The sequence below is a fragment of the Sus scrofa genome, chromosome 5 (assembly GCF_054392235.1).
Source record: "Sus scrofa isolate SSC_HxYL_T2T_F1_AM1 chromosome 5, Sscrofa_HxYL_maternal_Yorkshire_Landrace_v2.0, whole genome shotgun sequence".
Lineage (NCBI taxonomy): Eukaryota > Metazoa > Chordata > Mammalia > Artiodactyla > Suidae > Sus > Sus scrofa.
This window is the reverse complement of record NC_139387.1, coordinates 3972867-3991998: the sequence shown is the minus strand read 5'-3', so window position 1 is coordinate 3991998 and position 19132 is coordinate 3972867. Positions and strand designations below refer to the sequence as shown.

The 19132-nt window shown below is 40.0% G+C and overlaps 1 protein-coding gene across 1 annotated transcript in view; it reads right to left on the bottom strand.

Annotated features, from left to right (window-relative positions):
* SMC1B (structural maintenance of chromosomes 1B) overlaps nucleotides 1-19132 on the bottom strand; it is a 91233-nt gene that overhangs the window by 49754 nt on the left and 22347 nt on the right. The window contains exons 5-11 of the mRNA XM_021091388.2: nucleotides 18384-18622; nucleotides 16905-17163; nucleotides 15018-15158; nucleotides 11118-11200; nucleotides 9324-9531; nucleotides 6558-6743; nucleotides 4551-4730 (exon numbers count right to left, since the gene is read on the bottom strand). Of these exons, the coding sequence (XP_020947047.1) occupies nucleotides 4551-4730; nucleotides 6558-6743; nucleotides 9324-9531; nucleotides 11118-11200; nucleotides 15018-15158; nucleotides 16905-17163; nucleotides 18384-18622 (1296 nt within the window). The remainder of the gene's footprint in view (nucleotides 1-4550; nucleotides 4731-6557; nucleotides 6744-9323; nucleotides 9532-11117; nucleotides 11201-15017; nucleotides 15159-16904; nucleotides 17164-18383; nucleotides 18623-19132) is intronic.

Below are 19132 nucleotides of genomic sequence, written 5' to 3'. Positions count from 1 at the left end.
TGAGGAAAATATTATTTCCATTTATAGAATGGGGATAAGGATATTAAGAAACTTGCCTGAGGCCATACACAGGGACTAAAATCCCTAAACTAATAAGTTAGTCAGACATCTATGTCCCTGTTTTTTTTTTGTTTTTGTTTTTTTTGTCTTTTTGCCTTTTCTAGGGCCACTCCCACGGCACAAGGAGGTTCCCAGGCTAGGGGTCCAATCGTAGCTGTAGTCACCAGCCTACACCACAGCCACAGCAACTCAGGATCCAAGACACGTCTGCAACCTACACCACAGCTCATGGCAACGCCGGATCCTTAACCCACTAAGCAAGGCCAGGGATCGAACCTGCAACCTCATGGTTCCTAGTCGGATTCGTTAGCAACCACGCCACGATGGGAACTCCTAAATGTTTATGTTCTTAACCACCGTGTTATACACCACCTTAAATTCTAAAAAATGGCCAAATATTCATAGGATTATAGGTCTTGCGGGGGGGATAGTTTCTAGGTTTATTAAAAAATTTACTCCTTCTAAAAGAAAATTTATTATCAAATAACCTATTTTCATTTGATTTACAATCAAATTCCTATTCTGAAAAGACTATAATTCCTATTTCCAGCCTGCAAATCCCTTACTTATGGCTTATATTAGTTGTTCAGTGCAGTGATCCTATACCTACTTTGGAAGTTACATCCCCCCCCAAAAATGGGACTGGGATCTCATATAAAATAAAGAGTTGCAGAAATGTTTAAATAGCATTAAATAAAACTTCCAGAGAAGATGGGTTAGGAATTCTTTGGCATTAAAAATTTGTTCTGCAGGATAACCAATTATTCCACTGAACCAACTTCAACTGCTTCAAGAAATATTACTTCAGTGTTACAAGCTGCTAAAATAGATTCTCCTATAATTTCTGTGTTATACAGATTATACATATTTTTAAAGCTGCCTTTCACTGGTGTGAAAAATAATATACTCTAACATTTTCTTTTGTTTCTAAATGGGTAAAATATTCACATAGTTCAAAATCCAAAAAGATACAAGAGTACAGAGTAAAAAATGTCCCTGGCATTGCCGGCTCCCACCACCGTGTGACCCTCCTCAGGGGTAATCGATGCTATCAATTTCTTATGTATTCTCCCAGAGATACCTTTGCATAAACAAATATACACATACATCTCTTCTTTCCCCAATTTTTTTTTTTTTGGTCTTTTGTCTTTTTGTTGTTGTTATTGTTGCTATTTCTTGGGCCGCTCCCTCGGCATAGGGAGGTTCCCAGGCTAGGGGTTGAATCGGAGCTGTAGCCACCGGCCTACGCCAGAGCCACAGCAACGCGGGATCCGAGCCGCGTCTGCAACCTACACCACAGCTCACGGCAACGCCGGATCGTTAACCCACTGAGCAAGGGCAGGGACCGAACCCGCAACCTCATGGTTCCTAGTCGGATTCGTTAACCACTGCGCCACGACGGGAACTCCTCTTTCCCCAATTTTTATACACACTAGTCCACACATTACTTTTTAAAAAACTGAATATATATGGGAGATTGTCTCACACATGTATATAAAGAGCCTCACTCTTATTTAAGGTTGCAGAGTGTTCCATTCTATGAACGCGTATAATTTTACTGAACTAGTCTTGGGCAAATTGTTTTCAATTTTTCCTGCTACACACAATGACTCAATGAACAATCTTTTGTGTATATATCATTTCACATACATGCGAGCCTACGCGCATGAGAAGTTCTAGGAAGCGCAGCTGCTAGAACTGCCCTTCACAGAGTGGGTACACATTATACCCCCACAGCATTCCCATAGAGTGTTATCACACTTTTTTTTTTTTTTGTCTTTTTAGGGCCGCACCCGCAGCATAGGGAAGTTCCCAGGATAGGGTGGAATCGGAGCTACGGTGCAGTTTTAATGAGCATTTCCCATATTTTAAGTAAGGGCGAGTTTTCACGTTAAAGATCGATTATATTTCCTGTCATTAAAATAAGTTTGCTCATCTTCCTTGCTCATTTTCAACTTTGTTTCTGTTCTTTTCTGTGTTGGCTTGTAGGAAATTCTGCTCTTTATTATGAGTTGCAAGTATTTTCCCTGGTTTGCCATGTCTTTTGATTTTGCATAGGGTGGTTCTGACCATGCAGAAATTTTTATGGTTATGTGAGTTTGCCCATCTTTTATAGCTTTTAGAGTTTTGTCATATTACTAGGCCTTCCTATCTCTGAGATTTAAAAAATTTTCTGTATTTCCCTTAGTATTCTTACAGCTTCACTTTTTAACATTTACATCTTTTTAACGGTCGCACCTGCAGCACATGGCTGGGTCAGGGACTGAATCTGAGATGCAGCTGCAACCTATGCTGCAGCTGCGGTAATGCCACATCCTTTTACCCACGCTACTGGGCCCAGGATCAAACTCTGTAGTGACCTGAGCCGCGCAGCTGGATTCTTAACCCACGTGTCACAGCAGGAACTCCACCATTTACATTCCTAATCCACGTGGAATGTCCTCGATAGAAGGTATAAAGTTTAGATTCAACTGTGTTTTACTTCAGATGGTACCCCTGGTTTTTCCAACTCACTCTACCCTACATTTCTATTCTTATTTAATGTGTTCAATTTTTGGAAAAATAATCACTTCACAAATTACCAGTTGGTTAATGACATTTTGGGGGGGTATGTGTTTTGGATTTTTTTTTTTTTTTTGCCACATCATATTAAAAAAGCAAAGCAAAGATAGATCTTTCTATGTATTTTTTGAATAATAACCATCAACTCTGTGGGAAAAGAAAGCAAATAATTGTTCTTTCTTTGCTTAAGGGAAATGGATGAAATAATTACATGTATTGAAAGAGACTCCAGATTTTAAAATTTTGTTACATAAATTTTTAAAATATTTAAAAGCTGCATTCTAAAAACCTTGGTGACTAACTATAGCTAGCAGAATTGCTGTAATTTATATTACATAATTTTATATGTACTTATGTAGTTTATAAACTAACCAAAATATCATTTTGTGATGTTACTTGCAATGCCTGAATAAAGAAAATTCTAAAACATGCTATCAAGTAAATGGAAAAATATCAAGTCCATGGGAAAGCGAAAGTACAATTTAAAACATCAGGTGATTTCTGTGCAAATGTGACATCTGTGCAAATGTTTTATGCATCCTAAAACACAGAGGAAATTCTTCAAGTGAATAATAGTAATGGGGAGAAAATAAGAGACCCCAGAATATACTTAAGGTAAAAATACAGCAAATAAAGCTGATTAAAATTTTGAAATAGTGGTAAGAATAAAATATAACTTAGAGGCGTAGAGCGTATTACTGTGAACAAGATATAAATCATAAAGGTATGCTGAACGAAGGGAAGGTTAAAACACAGTCATCTTCACGTGACTTACGTCGACCACAGAAATCTCCAAACACCAATTTTAGCAGTTAATTAGGTAGCAAACTAAGGAAGACACCCTAGTAGCGCACTTACTACACCTGCGTTAATTTAACACGTAAGAATCCATGACAGCGATTCCCAAGACCGTGACTGCATCATCATCAAGGTTATTACAGACGGAACTGCTCAAGTGGGTGACAAGTTAATCACGTTAGACAAGCCAACACATTTAACACTAGCGACTCCTGTCTCCCAGAAAAATAGCCTGTTTTGTGTTAATCTGCAATTCTGGACATTCCAGATCAAATGCGTAAATTGACTAGTAAATTAGAAAATGAGTATCGCTTTTTGAGAGCTATTTGCTGAGCATTATAATAGACTTTGGATGTTATTATTTATTTTAATTCTATAACTCTATGAAATTGGTACTATTATTTTCCCAATTTTAGATGACAAACTAAAATTAGAGGTTTAGAAACTTGCCTAAGTCACATAATGAATTACTAAGTAGCACCACTGGTCTTACTCTAGAGTTTATGCCCTTAGGCACTGTGTTATCACAAATGTAGTTTAAAAAAAAAAACATCACATAATTCAAAGAATTTAACATTGCTTAACTAAATACAAACTCTTAATTAACTCAAAGTAAAGCAGTATTTTTAAAACGAGAAAGTTAATTCCTTGAGAGATTAGTAGTCTAATTCAAATGCGCTATTTTTATAACTTCAAATGTGTGAAAACCTTGAATGTGTAAAAGGGCATTTAACATCTTTATTAAGCTATTTAGGTAAAATAAGCACCCCAAATCTTTCCTGGCATTCAGAAACACATCTTATATATGCAAATGCAGGGAAAATCCAAGATTCAGCAAGGACATTTATCATATATAAAGTAAAAAAAAAAAAAACTACTGGCTTTAGGCGACCACTACAGTAAATCTAACTTCCAAAAATATGATTTACAACTTGGGGAAGTATTATAGAAATTACCTTTTTGAAAACTCAACTCAACATTATGAAAACTACTGATGCCATAAACCTCTTAATTCTGTGTTAGTTTTCCCTCTATTAGAGAACTTATGAAAGCATACATATTTGAGTGTGTGATATGTGAATCTTATAAACACTGCTTCAGATTATCCAACAATACAATCTAGGCCTTACTTTCCGTCTTTCAGGTCCACCGAAGGCAATGTGCCTCGCTTCTTCCACCGTCTCACAGACAAGGCCATTTCCACACACAAACTGAATTACTTTCCTCAGCTGAGGAAACTGAGTCTTTACGACATCAATCACCATTTTACAGCCTTTGATCTCCCTTAATCTTTCATTGATTGGCTTGATCTAAAAGGTTTAAAGAATATTTGATACATTAGGTATATTAAAATAAATCGAATACTTAGTATATCCTTTTTCAAAAAACATACATAAGCATGACAGCAAATGATTAACAGGATGTACTTACATACAATAAATTCTGATAACAAGCTGAACAATATCCCAACATGGGCACAGATAATATTTTTTTAAAATACACTTCATTAAAAGCCAGAAGATATAATTTCCAGACTCCACCATCACTAACTAGTTAGGACAAAGCAATGCATAAGAAGCACTTCATGCTCTCAGAGTCATAAAATCTAGTGGGAGATAATACTCATTTACATGCTTCCAAAGAGTGGCATAATAGTATGAAACTCAAAAAATCACTTTAGGCTTAAGAGGTCAGGAAAGTTTTTTTTTTTCTCTTCTTTTGGCCAAAGTGTGCAGCCACTTGATGTGGGATCTCAGTTCCCAGACCAGAGACTGAACCTGGGCTGCAGCAGTGAAAGCACTGGATCCTAACCATCAGACCGCCGAGAAACTTTGACAAGACGTTTAAGCTGGGTCTACTAAGAGATCGAGAGAGATCTGCAAGGTACTACTGAAAAACAGCCAAGTATAAGTCATTTTTGTAAAATAAAGCAAAAACAATGTATACAATCAAAATACATATATACATAGGGAGCATATATTTATATAAATTTCTATGGATGGAAGAAATCTAAAATAGTTGTGCTAAAAGAACTGGGCACTGAGAAGAGGTAGGGTACTTCCTTTATCTCTGAAATTCTTCTGTATTACATTTTTTACAAAATGAGTGTGCCTTAAAAAAAATCTTAAGCACAAAATAAGCAAAACGGAAATTTAGATTAGGCTACATAGTTTAGTGGGCAGAAGGAATGAGTGAGGGTGTGAAAGTACCAAAGGCAAGTCTGGACCCCGAGGCCCAGCTGGCATTTGCTGAGCCCTCCTCTGCGCCAGGCATGGTGCTCGGTGTTTCACGGGTAAAGATCCCTTGTAATAATCCCATGCGGTAAGGAGTGATTCCACGGCTGGACCAATGACGAAACCGGAGCTCAGAAGAATGAAGAACCAATGAGTAAGAACTAGAAGGAGGGCTGAGATTCAAACTCAGGTCAGCATAACTGTAGGACATGTGACCTGCACCACCATGCACGCTGCCCGCAGGGCAGGGGCTTGAAAGCTGAACTGAGCAGAACCTTTCTTTAGGAGGCAATGAAAGAGTCACCGAAGGATGTCAGACATGATAAGGATGGAGTTCCTGCCTCAAGAAGTTAAACTGTGGACGCTCCAAGGCTCTTCATACATACCTCAGGGCTCAAAATCTGCCTGCTCCACCAAAAGCTGGCATGTATTTACTGGGCCACATATTTACAACTGAGACGCCAGGTTGGCGTTTCACCTGGAGAACACATGCCTTAGCCATCTCCTTACTTTGCCATAGAACAAAATAAATTGCTGGCTAATAGGCAGGGTGGCACACTGCTACAGCAATGTGCTCAAAATCATCAAGGCAAATTAAGGCAAAACCAGATTAGGAAAAAATGAAGTTAAGAAAGACAGCACCCACTCGATGATTCTTCTTTGCCTGACAAGCCGTTAACACTAGCCATTTGAATGACTCCCTAACTGGCATCCAACCTATGACTGCCTCAGTCACTGCCAGTACCAGGCAATACAGACATACTGTGTGTGTGTGTGTGTGTGTGTGTAGACATTCTTTTTTTATTATTACTCAAGTGAATTTATCACATCTGTAGTTAATACAGATATACTTTAAAAGAATCTGTCACTCCTAAATACTAAGGATTATTATACATTTCTTACATCAAGGTAATCCAGAGCAAGGAATGTCTCGGGCTCAGCTCTTTCTTCCTTCAGAAATCGAATACAATCCTTCGCTACCTTTTCAGAGGCTACGACAATGGCGACCATGTACCGGCCAAAGAGTTTCGTAACAGCCAGCTGGTATTTCTTATGAATAGGATGACAGAGGTCAAGCAGTCTTCCAAACTTAGCAGGTTTCAAACAAGGAGAGGAAAAAAACAAATACATTAGTGAGGAACATACAATTCATCGTTTTCTAGTGTAACAGACAGAGCAGCATAGACTGAAAACTAATTCTGTAAAACTGTAAACATCATCATTTAACAGAGTATTGTTCAAATGGACATAAATTTCATTACAAAATATCCACTTAGGAGTGTCACTCTTCATTCAACAAAAAGAGTAAAAAGGAGGGGTTGGTCATACCAAGGTACAAAGCTACACTAATTAAACAGTATTTATTATTCCCTTATGCATTACTTATTAAGTTAGAATCTGTACGGTACCTACTCATGCAGGTACTAAGCTAGACACTGGGTAATCATCACTGAATAAAACAGATCCTCTCTGACCTCACAGAGCTTTCAGACTAGGAGGGAAGAAAGATACAAATAATCAGTAATCCCATGTAGCTACGGAGTAGTCATAATAGACCCTGATAAAGCACAGAGCACTCTAAGAGTATAAAACAGGGACCAGGTTGCCCTGAGAAATCAGAGAAGGCTTCCCATGGAGAAGTTTTTTGGAGATCTGGAGACTGGTCAGGAATCAGACTGAAATTCAAAGAGTCTTCCAACAAATGTCAGAATGTCAACAGGTCTTTACCAATGCTCCCTAGAATATCTGAAGGTTTAATTTTACACACCTCAACTCTTTCTTCATTTGCTAGGTTCTACTTTAGAAATACCAGTTGCTTTATGATAGATCATCACTGACTTTAATATTTATTATCTTGCTCTTCATTTTTTTCCTTCTCAATTCTTAAGCCTTACTTCTAGGTCAGTAGTGTGATTTTCAGCTATAAAACCCATTCCTGGCTGCTTGCAATTTATTAGTTCATTTTTTTTTTTTTGTCTTTTGTCTTTATAGGGCTGCCCACAGCATATGGAAGTTCCCAGGCTAGGGGCCTAATTGGAGCTGTTGCTGCTGGCCTATGCCAGAGCCAGAGCAACACCAGATCTGAGCCACATCTGCGACCTACACCACGGCTCACAGCAACGCCAGACCCTTAACCCACTGAACGAGGCCAGGGATCGAACCTGCAAACTCACGGTTCCTAGTCAGATTCGTTTCCGCTGCACCACGATGGGAACTCCAATGTTTGTTTTTGATTTGTTTCCTCTCAGCCCTACATTTTTCTTTTCATTCTGTTTTAGCTCATATTCGGATCTAGTTTTATGAACTCAAGCTCTTATTAAATTGTTCACAGCACAAAGTACTTATGTGGAATTTTGTTCTGTACACTTCTTCCACAAGGCCCTTGACTTCTAAATGCCTTTTAAATTATTCTTTCTGTTATTATATTACCATTAAACTACTCTTTGACTTTGCAGGTATTAATTTATCAGTTTGCTTTCTGCAGAATTAAGAGCAAGCAATGCTCTACCTCAACCTTTTTTTAAAATCCGGACCATTACCATTTTCTGACATTTACAGCATGATGCATGAGCCCCTCTTCAAACGGTTTTGAATTAGTATCTCACTTGGTACTGGGGCGAGAATTCTGTGATCCCGACTGAACTCTCCATCTTTTTTTTTTTTCCTTTTAGGGCCACAACCGCAGCATATGGAGGTTCCCAGGCTAGGGGTCCCATTGGAGCTGTAGCCACCAGCCTACACCACAGGCACAGCAATGCAGGATCTGAGCCGTGTCTGCAACCTACACCACAGCTCATGGCAACACTGGATCCTTAACCCACTGAGCGAGGCCAGGGATCAAACCCGAGTCCTCATGGATGCTAGTGGGGTTTGTCAACCGCTGAGCCACGATGGGAACTCCACTCTCCATCTTTATCTAAAGTCAAGGCTAACACTTAAGAGACAAAAAGGATGCTGTAAAGGAAATCAAGATGGGTGACCAGAGATACAGGAGGAAAACCAACAGAGTGTGGTATCATGGAGGCCAACGGAGAGGTGTTTCCAAACAGTACAAGTGGTTAACAGTGTCAAATGCTGACAAGAAGCCGTCATAAAACAGGGACAAGTGTACACTGGTGTTAGTGACAAGAGTGAGATGCCAGACCCCAACGCCAAAAGAAACGATTCCGGGAAGATGACACTCCAAACAACATGTTGGATATTGCTGTATTTGGATTAAGAAATACACTAGTAATACTGGGTGGACAGTCAGATTTAGAGAATAAAAGTTCACCATTGCAAAAGTATGCCAACAATGTCTACTGAGAAAACATTTTTAAAAACCCCAGTAAACGACATCACGAATAAGGAGACGTGTGAGGCCGTGTGTCTGCGAGGTACTACACTCCCAAACTACTTCATGCACCTGTGTCCTCTGGGGATGCTGGCCATAACCTGGACCTTCTGGGTAATGTGTTCATGTCAGAGTTTCTCTCCAATAATCACTTATCTGTAGACATCCCTGAAGTTACTGACTTTTGAAAAAATTAAGTTATTGACATTTGACCCTGGTTATCTACTACTAAGTTTTAAATAAAAACTCAAAATTTACAGATTTCTGAATAACCTCCTCGTAATGGTAAGTTCTGAATCCCAAATAAGCAAGCCTGGCCGTTTTGTTTCAGTTACCACAGAATCTGGGTAGAGTCTCTGAAGGTGCTCCAGAACCTCTGCTCTCTTTTGCTGACGTCTCCCCTCGTGGTTATCGATTCCCGCATTCTGCAGTTCACTCCTGATAAGATTCAACTCTTCGTTCACTTCAGACATTCTCGATTTTGTTTTCGCAATTTCATCCACTAGGGTTTTCTCTTGCTGCTTTTTCTCCTCCAAGCAAGTCCTGCATAACAACAACAACAACAACACACTATACAGCAAAAAGAAGAACCACGGCTTAGGAATGACAAGATATAATACACTCTGGTCTGGCACTGCAGGAGAACAGAAGAGGGGCTATCAATTTTTATTTTTTTATTTTTTGGTCTTTTTAGGGTCACACCCGCAGGCATATGAAGGTTCCCAGGCTAGGGGGCGAATCAGAGCCATAGCCTCTGGCCGACACCACAGTAACACCCACTCCGAGTCACATATGACATCTACACCGCATCTTGTGGCACCAGGTCCACTAAGCAAGGGCCAGGGATCAAATCTATATCCTCACGGATATTAGTCGGGTTCTTAACCCACTGAGCCACAGTGGGAGTGCCTATCAATTTTAAATGATAAAAAATACAATAAAATAAACCTAGCATCAAACATGGACAAGAGAGTTTAGTCATTCTTTCTTGATTCAAACGATCCATATTCCTGGATACTGGAAAAGAAAGGCTAGATCATTATAACCAGAGCAATCATCAAGAGCTTAATCGTAAGTAAATGCCAACTAATAAGAAATTCTCGGAGTTCCCGTCGTGGCGCAGTGGTTAACGAATCCGACTAGGAACCATGAGGTTGCGGGTTCCGTCCCTGCCCTTGCTCAGTGGGTTAACGATCCGGCGTTGCCGTGAGCTGTGGTGTAGGTTGCAGATGCGGCTCAGATCTAATGTGGCTGTGGCTCTGGTGTAGGCTGGCAGCCACAGCTCCGATTCGACCCCTAGCCTGGGAACCTCCATATGCCGCGGGAGCGGCCCAAGAAATAGCAACAACAACAACAACAAAAAGAAATTCTCAGTAGAAGAATACTTAGGTCGTGCTAGGTTTTATGACATAACTTTTATCATAAAATATCAATACCCAAAAAAAAAAGCCAAAAGAGAGTTTCAAGTTTCACCACTGTTAAACATTTATATTTTCTTTTCTTTTCTCTCAGGGCCACACCCCCAGCACATGGAGATTCCCAGGGTAAGGGTCAAATCGGAGCTGCAGCTGCCGGCCTACTACATCCTCGACCTATGCTGCAGTGTGTGGCAACACCAGATCCTTAACCCACTGAGTGAGGCCAGGGTTGAACTCACATCCTCATGGATGCTAGTTGGGTTTGTTTCCACTAAGCAACAATGGGAACTCCAAACATTTATATTTTCAAATCTTAAATCTTAGTGGTTAATTTTTAATTACCTATAATGAAATAAAAAAATGGAGGAGTTCCCACTGTGGTGCAGTGGGTTAGTGATCTGGCTTGTCTCTGTGGCACTGCTGGTTCAATCCCTGGCCTGGCGCAGTGGGTTAGGGTTAAGGATCTGGTGTTGCTGCAACTATGGCACAGATAACAGATGCGGCTCAGATTCAGTCCTTGGCCTGGGAACTTCCGTATACCACGTGTATAGCCAAAAACGGAAAAAGAAACAAACGAACAAAAAAACCAATGGAGGAAAAAGAATATTATAATATAGTGGAAGCATTCGTCTGATGAATATACCACAAATATACCAGAACCTCGAGATATAAAAAAGCTGCAAGGAATACATACATTTTTACTATACCTACATGCATGCTTTTGTATACTCCTCCAACTTTTCTATTCTCTTTTTATGATCTTCTATTTGTTCTTTTACTTGTTTTAGATTTTCCTAAAAGAGGAAATGGAGTCTGAATTATAGCAACACCAAACAAAATTCTCATAAGACCAAATTTTAATTTTGAAAAGGCAGCATGAGGTATAAAGCTCTGAAGTTTCAAGAATCCAGGTTCGAATCTTGGTTCCATCATTGATTAGATATCTGAGCTCCAGCAAGTTTACTCTCTTCTGCTCATATGATTATCAAAATACATTAGCACATTATCATATACCACCCTTCAAGTTTGTATTCTCATCTGCTGAATGACAAAGAGACAAAAGTAAGAGGTATACAGGGTCGGGATCAGGAAGGTTCGTTCTGAAGACAAAAGTGTTTAGAATCAAATTCCAGTTCCCCCACTGACTGTCTAGTTAACCACCTCAGGCCTCAACTCCTTCACCTCTAAAGTTCATTAATTCAGTAAATTCTTACAGATTAGTTACTCTAGGTCAGGAACTACTCTAGGTGCCGGGGATGTATCAGCGAACAAGAGACAAACACCCTGTTCTTGTGGAATTGACGTTCTAGACAGACAGTAATATGCAAATAAACGGCATGATAGGGGACAAATGCTATGGGAGGAAGAGCCAGGGTACGGGGAGCAGAAGGGACTGGGCACGCGGACGGCAGGCCTCTCCGGGAGGGCAGCACCGTATGGGGAACACAGTCAATCACTATGTGCTATCTTTGCACGGTGACCTGTCGTAACCAGACTTGTCACAACGATCAGTGTGAAAGGTACAGAAGTAGCGAATCGCTATGCTGTTACAAGATCTAACAGTGTCACAGGTCAATTATGCTTCAAAAATGCACAGATCCACAGAAAAAGAGATCAGGTTTATGCTCCTAGAGGTGGGGGAGGGGGAGAGAGAACAGGTGAAGGCGATCAAATATACACACTTCCAGTTACAAGATACATAAATACTAGGGATGTAATATCCACGCGATTAATATAGCTAGCATTGCGGTTTGTGATATATGAAGTTGAGAGAGTACATCTTAAAGAGCTCTATCACAAGAAAAAATTTTAAAAATTAATTTTGTACCCTCATGAAATGACAGATGTTCACCAAACTTATCGTGATAATCACTTTACGATGTGTGTAAGTCAAATCATTACGCAGTATACCTTAAACTTACACAGTGGTGTATGTCAATTATGTCTCAATAAAACTGGAAGGGAAAAAATTGTTTTAATTGATAAAAACTTAGCCAGACTCATCAAGAAAAAAGAGGGCCAAATAAATAAAACCAGAAACAAAAGGGAAGTTACAACTGATACCAGGGAAGTAGAAAGATCATTAAGAAATCATTAGGGGGAGTTCCCGTCGTAGCGCAGTGGTTAACGAATCCGACTAGGAACCATGAGGTTGCGGGTTCGGTCCCTGCCCTTGCTCAGTGGGTTAACGATCCGGCGTTGCTGTGAGCTGTGGTGTAGGTTGCAGACGCGGCTCGGATCCCGCGTTGCTGTGGCTCTGGCACAGGCCGGTGGCTACAGCTCCGATTGGACCCCTAGCCTGGGAACCTCCATATGCCGCGGGAGCGGCCCAAAGAAATAGCAAAAAGACAAAAAAAAAAAAAAAAAAAGAAATCATTAGGAACAAATACATGCTGATAAAATGGGCACTAGAAGAAATGGATAAATTCTTAGAAACATACAATCTCACAGCAATGAATAAGCAAGAAACAGAAAACATGAACAGACCAATTACCAGCAATGAAACTGAATCAGTAATTAGGAAAAAAAACAAACCAATAAAAAAAAGTCCACAACCATATGGCTTCATGGGGGACTTCCCCCATTTAAAGAAGAGTTAACTTGTCGTCAACAAACCAGAGGCAGAGATGTCCCCACAATAACTGCAGCTCCATTACTTCAAAATGCAGGATTATGGAGTTCCTGTCGTGGCGCAGTGGTTAACGAATCCGACTAGGAACCATGAGGTTGCGGGTTCGGTCCCTGCCCTTGCTCAGTGGGTTAACGATCCGGCGTTGCCATGAGCTGTGGTGTAGGTTGCAGACGCGGCTCGGATCCTGCGTTGCTGTGGCTCTGGCGTAGGCCGGTGGCTACAGCTCCGATTCAACCCCTGGCCTGGGAACCTCCATATGCCACGGGAGCGGCCCAAGAAATAGCAACAACAGCAACAACAAAAGACAAAAAAAAAAAAAAAAAAAAAAAAAAGATGTCAACAGAAAGGTCCTTGATCTCAAAGAGGTTACAGAACAGAGCCTACCACCTACCTCTTTCTTGGCTAGAAGGGAAATGAGGCCTCTGGAAACAGACCCTGGGGACTGATGCCCACCAATGACCTCCTAGAAGATTAAGTGAGCCATCACATGACCTTACACACCCTCTAGGCATCAAAAGTGTTTGGAGCACATCTGAAGATATGAGGCCTATAAAACTCCAGCCAAAATCAGGAACATCAAAGTTCACCACAGACATGTGTAGACACATACGCTTGTATTTACATGGAGTATTTCTGGACAGGTATGTAAGAAAGTGTTAACAGCTATGGGAGTGGACTCTAAGTGGGAGTATGGAGTGGCTGAGTCTTCCCTTCATACTCCTTTGCAAATCTGTTTTTGCCATATGCATAGATTACTTTTTCGACAAAAGCTAATTAAAAATAAAGTTATGAGATTATAGACACCAAGGCAGAAAATGCTGAAATGAAAAATACTATGATGAAAACATAATACTGATTATCTTCCTCCTAAAGCTGTTTAAGGATTAAATAAATTGGGTTTATAGCAGTGACGTAAATGTAGCACATACACACTGCACTAACACACATGACATTATAATGGTTTTGTTGCTACTCCGGAAGATGTCAGACCCATTTCTTGAGACAGACTTCCTAACCCTCAGTTTATCTGTACCCTAGAGTAAAAACCTAACCCCACAGTATTATTGTGAGATATAAATGAGCTAATTAATGAAAAGTGCCTAGAAAAATAATCAATAAACCTTTTCTCCTCAGAATTCCAAGAAGGCCTTTATAGATCAAGCGTATATATAATTTAGAATCCTTTCCCCATTAGGTCTCACTAGAAATGGTGCTCACATGCTCAGTAGGGCCCACAGGCTCCAAGGTACACAACTGTTACTACTGTTGAGATGCCGTAGTAACAACCTCACAGCAGTCTTCACTCAGCCCTTAGTGGAGGAGGTCACGAGGCCCATGGGGAAGGACCGGGCGCTTGGTGTGTCATCACACTCCCCTTCACCTGACTCAGCCTGCCCATAGCTATGAGGGACACGTACCTGTTTTCACTGGACAAAGGAAGAACTCAAAGCTCAGAGAAGTGACACGATTTAGTTATACCAACATGAGTCGGTGACAGGACAAGACTGGCCGGAAGCCAGGTCTGCTTTCTTCAAAAGCAGAGCACACTCTAAGGCTGCCTTGATGGTCACTTCTCATGTGGACCACTAAGGGCCTCCGGGGCTATGTCCTTCGTGTTTCCTAGTGACTTCTCACCTATATTACACTTGCTTGCTCTTCCCCTTTACCCTCCTCGTCCTAACCTCTCTGGGGTAAACCACATGTAAGAACAGGTAATAGCATCCGCCTGCACCTATCACTATACGGAGGCACATAAAATGCTTACTGATTGTATGAATGAAGGCACTGCCTCTTTACATCTTAGACCATGAAAGAAAGAGCTCCTGAATGATACTAAGCAGCATAACAGGTAATCCAGAAAATTTAATGAATTCCTTATGTCTGGTGTAAGTCCATTTATATACTGAAAAGCCAATACAAAAAGGGGATAAAATTTCATGGAAAATAATGCTACATTATCATTGCACAAACCAAGGTACCTGAGCTTCTCCGTGCCTCCTCTTTTCAAATGCCAGTCTTTCTTCATCAGCCTTCTGTTCCCACTGCAGTTTTTCCAGTTGTTGGGTCATTATAGCCACTTTCTTTCTCACTTGTTCCTTAAGTTCTTTATAACGGTCCAGCTGTACAAGGATCGTTTAAACATTGATAACTCACTTAAAGAAGCAGGGAGGAAATTCTTTATGTGAATTTCCTCTACTAGCAGATATATAAACTTATCAAACATATGTTTTATATAAATTAGACCACAGTTGGCCATCTTCTCCAGCTAAGACAGTATGAACATAAAATAAACATCCTACTTAAAACTGTTTAGACAGATCAATAACATATTCAAAACCAACTCCAAAAGGTCTCTGTAAGAAATTCTTAAAAGAGAAAGTGCATTAAAACTCATTAATAGTTCAGAAGCAGGAGGAGTTTAAGAGAAAATTATGTATTTTTCTATTTAAATGGTCATAATTATTTTAATATACACAGCAATAAAAGATTATCATAAAATTAATGAGAGAGGAGTTCCCACCGTGGTGCAGCAGAAATGAATCCAACTAGGAACCATGAGGTTGCGGGTTCGATCCCTGGCCTTGCTCAGTGGGTTAAGGATGCGGCGTTGCCGTGAGCTGTGGTGTAGGTCACAGACAAGGCTTGAATCTGGCGTTGTTGTGGCTGTGGTGTAGGCCAGCAGCTATAGCTCTGATTAGACCCCTAGCTGGGGAACCTCCATATGCTGCGGGTGCGGCCCTAAATAAATAAATAAGTAAATAAATAAATAAATAAAAAGACAAAAGACAAAAAAATTTAATGAAAGAGATAAATGATAGAAATTTAGTTCAAAGATTGTTTGAAAACTGAATTACAAATTTTTGGATATCTACAATCAACCTAATATAATTAAGTCTTAATAACAAAGTAGATATTAATTCATCAACATTTTAATCATCTTAAGTAATCAATTTCCCCCTGTCAATTAAGTGATCATGTCTCTTCAATGCCATATACTATCTGACTTTTAAGTTTTTACAATATTCGTGAAGGAGTTCCCTCAGTGGATTACGAACCCAACCAGTATTCACAAGGATGTGGGTTTGATCCCCGGCTTCGCTCAGTGGGTTAAGGATTCAGTGTTACTGTGAGCTGTGGTGTAGGTCACAGACACGGCTTGGATCCCCTGTTGCTGTGGCTGTGGCGTAGGCCGGCACCTGCAGCTCCAATCTGACCCTAGCCTGGGAATTTCCATATGCTGTAGGTGCGGCCCTGAAAAGCAAACGAAGAGAATATTCATGAGGAAAAATGATAACCTTAACAACCTAATACAATTTAATTACTTAACTTTTATTACAAAATGTTACCATGTAATCCTATTGAAGTATTTTCTATGACTTTAACTCATAAATGTCATCTAATCTTATGAAGGAAAAACAGCCTAAAGATTAAAACTTAGCTTCTACATAGAGGCTGAAAAATTTTAATTCTCATAATTTAAATTCTGAGGGCAATCTTTTAAAATCTCGGAAAGAGGAGTTCCCATTGTGGCACAGCAGAATGTGACTGGGAACCATGAGGTTGCAGGTTCGATCCCCGGCCTCACTCAAGGGGTTAAGGATCCGGCACTGCCGTGAGCTGTGGTATAAGTTGCAGACGTGGCTCGGATCTGATGTTGCCATGGCTGTCGTGTACGCTGGCAGCTTCATCTCCGACTGGACCCCTAGCCTGGGAACCTCCATATGATGTGACTGCAGCCCTAAAAAGCGAAAAAATAAAATAAAATAAAATATCAGAAAGAGAGGTCATCCTTCAAATATTTTCTAATTAAAAGAAGCTGAAACAATAGAAACAACATATGATTTCCCATATGTTGACTTTTTCACCTGACTGGCTTCTAGTTCAATGTCTCTCCCTTTGTGTAAGATTTCTTCTTCAATCTGCTTTTCAAAACTTCTCCATGCACCATCTAAATCAACCAGCTCTGTCTCTAAGGCTTTTATGTCATCTTCCTGTTTAGAACATTGTTTTTCGCTGTCCTTTATTGATTTCTTAGCCACATCTAATTTCTTGAGGTGGTGCGAAGTGTTTTCTTTTGCTTTAATGTACTGAGGCCTCTTCTGATTTAAAAGTGCTTCAAGAGATCTAAAAAGAAAAAGTTCGCTTTAGAGGCAATTAAATTTTATAATATACACAGGGAAGTTCTTTTGATCAGTGGTTGCCAGATGTCGAGGGGAGGACCAAATAGTGGAAGCATGGGGAAATTTTTTAAGAGTGAGAACTACTCAGTATGACACTATACTAGTGGACACATGACACCGTGCATTCGTCCAAACCTACAGAACTTTACAGCACCAACAGTGAGCCCTAATGTAGCACGTTTTTTGAAAAACCACTTAGGAGACGGAGGGCTCCTAGATGGACTATAGGTGTGACAAAAGAATCTAACTGTATGACAAATGTGTGAAATGACCTTACTGAAGAGTGTGGGGGAATAACCTGGGTGACTTTGGAAATGAGTGGAGTCTTAAAACTGAAAGCAAAAGGAACTGTACATAAGCCCTGCACTCTAGTTGATAAAAGTCGCTTCCCACAAGGACATGGGCTGTTCATTCTGATATTGCCAGGCGTGATTTCTGGAAATGCACAATTAAGCTAATGGATGGGAGACTGTGGAACCTAGATCTCATACTATCGGGATGGAGGGTTACAGATAAGCAAAAAAGGGTCAACATCAACCATGATGCCATGCTGGCATCACATGACACAGATATGTCATGTAACATACAGGATGCATTGACATCCCCGATATAATGTGATGATAACAGCACTCTACCACTGTGGTCTGCTTCCCCAAAACCCACAAATCCCGTCTAACCATAAGAAAACTAGCAGAAAAAAATCCTCATTGGGATACATTCTACAAAAAAGCTGACCAATACTTCTTAAAACTGTCGAGGTCACTAAAAACAAGGAAAGTCTGAGAATCTGTCACAACTAAGAGGAGCCTAAAGGGACACGATGACTGAATATACTATGGTGCACGGTGCCAAAGAAAGAACCTTAGGTAAACCTAAAAAGTATGAATAAAGTATGGAATACTTAGCATGGTAATACATCAATACTGGTTAACTAATTCTGACAAAGGTAACCTACTAGCAACAAACACAATATACTATGAATGAGAGAAACTGGGTGTGGGAAGGAGAACTCTTTCTGCTACCTTTATTCTTCTTCTTTATATCTAAAAGTGTTCCAAAGTAAAAAAGTTTTTAAAGTTAACTTTCAAAGTGTCACTTAGATTTTTATTTCGTCTATCAATCTACATAAAACCCAAGTGTTAACAAAGATTTTAAAAAACTCACTTTAATTCTTTTTCTGTTTGTTGTAGTTGTCTGCTTAACATTCCATGCTCCTTTTTCTTGGCTTTAACTATGTTTTCATGACGAGAAAGAGACTCTTTTGTGACACTCAAATCCTCATTCACACGTTTCAACTCAGTGTTCAGAAAATGAATTTTTCTCTCATTGTGATACAGTTGGAAAAGCTGCAGTTGTATCTTATTTATTTTAAGTTCTTCAAGGAGATTCTGGTAGCGTTCTGCCTATAAAACAGTATAATTCAACAACAGTTGAATATTTATATGTAAAATATGAAATATATATAAAATAGTATATATTTTTTTCTTTTTAAGGCCACACCTACGGTATACAGAAGTTCCCAGGCTAGGGGTCTAATCAGAGCTGCAGCTGCCGGCCTATACCACACAGTACAGTGACACTGGATCTGAGCCACATCTGTGACCCATGCCATAGACTGTGGCAACACTGGATCCTTAACCCACTGAGTGAGGCTAGGGATCAAACCCACATCCTCACAGAGACTACATCAGGTTCTTAGTCTGCTGTACCACAATGGGAACTCCAAAAGGGAATATATTTTATGTTGACCTTTCATAAACTCAATTATAAAACCAACAGGTGATCTGTAATGAATTCTTTTTTTAATGGCCACCTGCAAGGAAGTTCCTGGGCCAGGGATCAAAACCAAGCTGCAGCTGCAACCTATGCCACAGCTGCAGTAATGCTCAATCCTTTACCCACTGTACCATAGC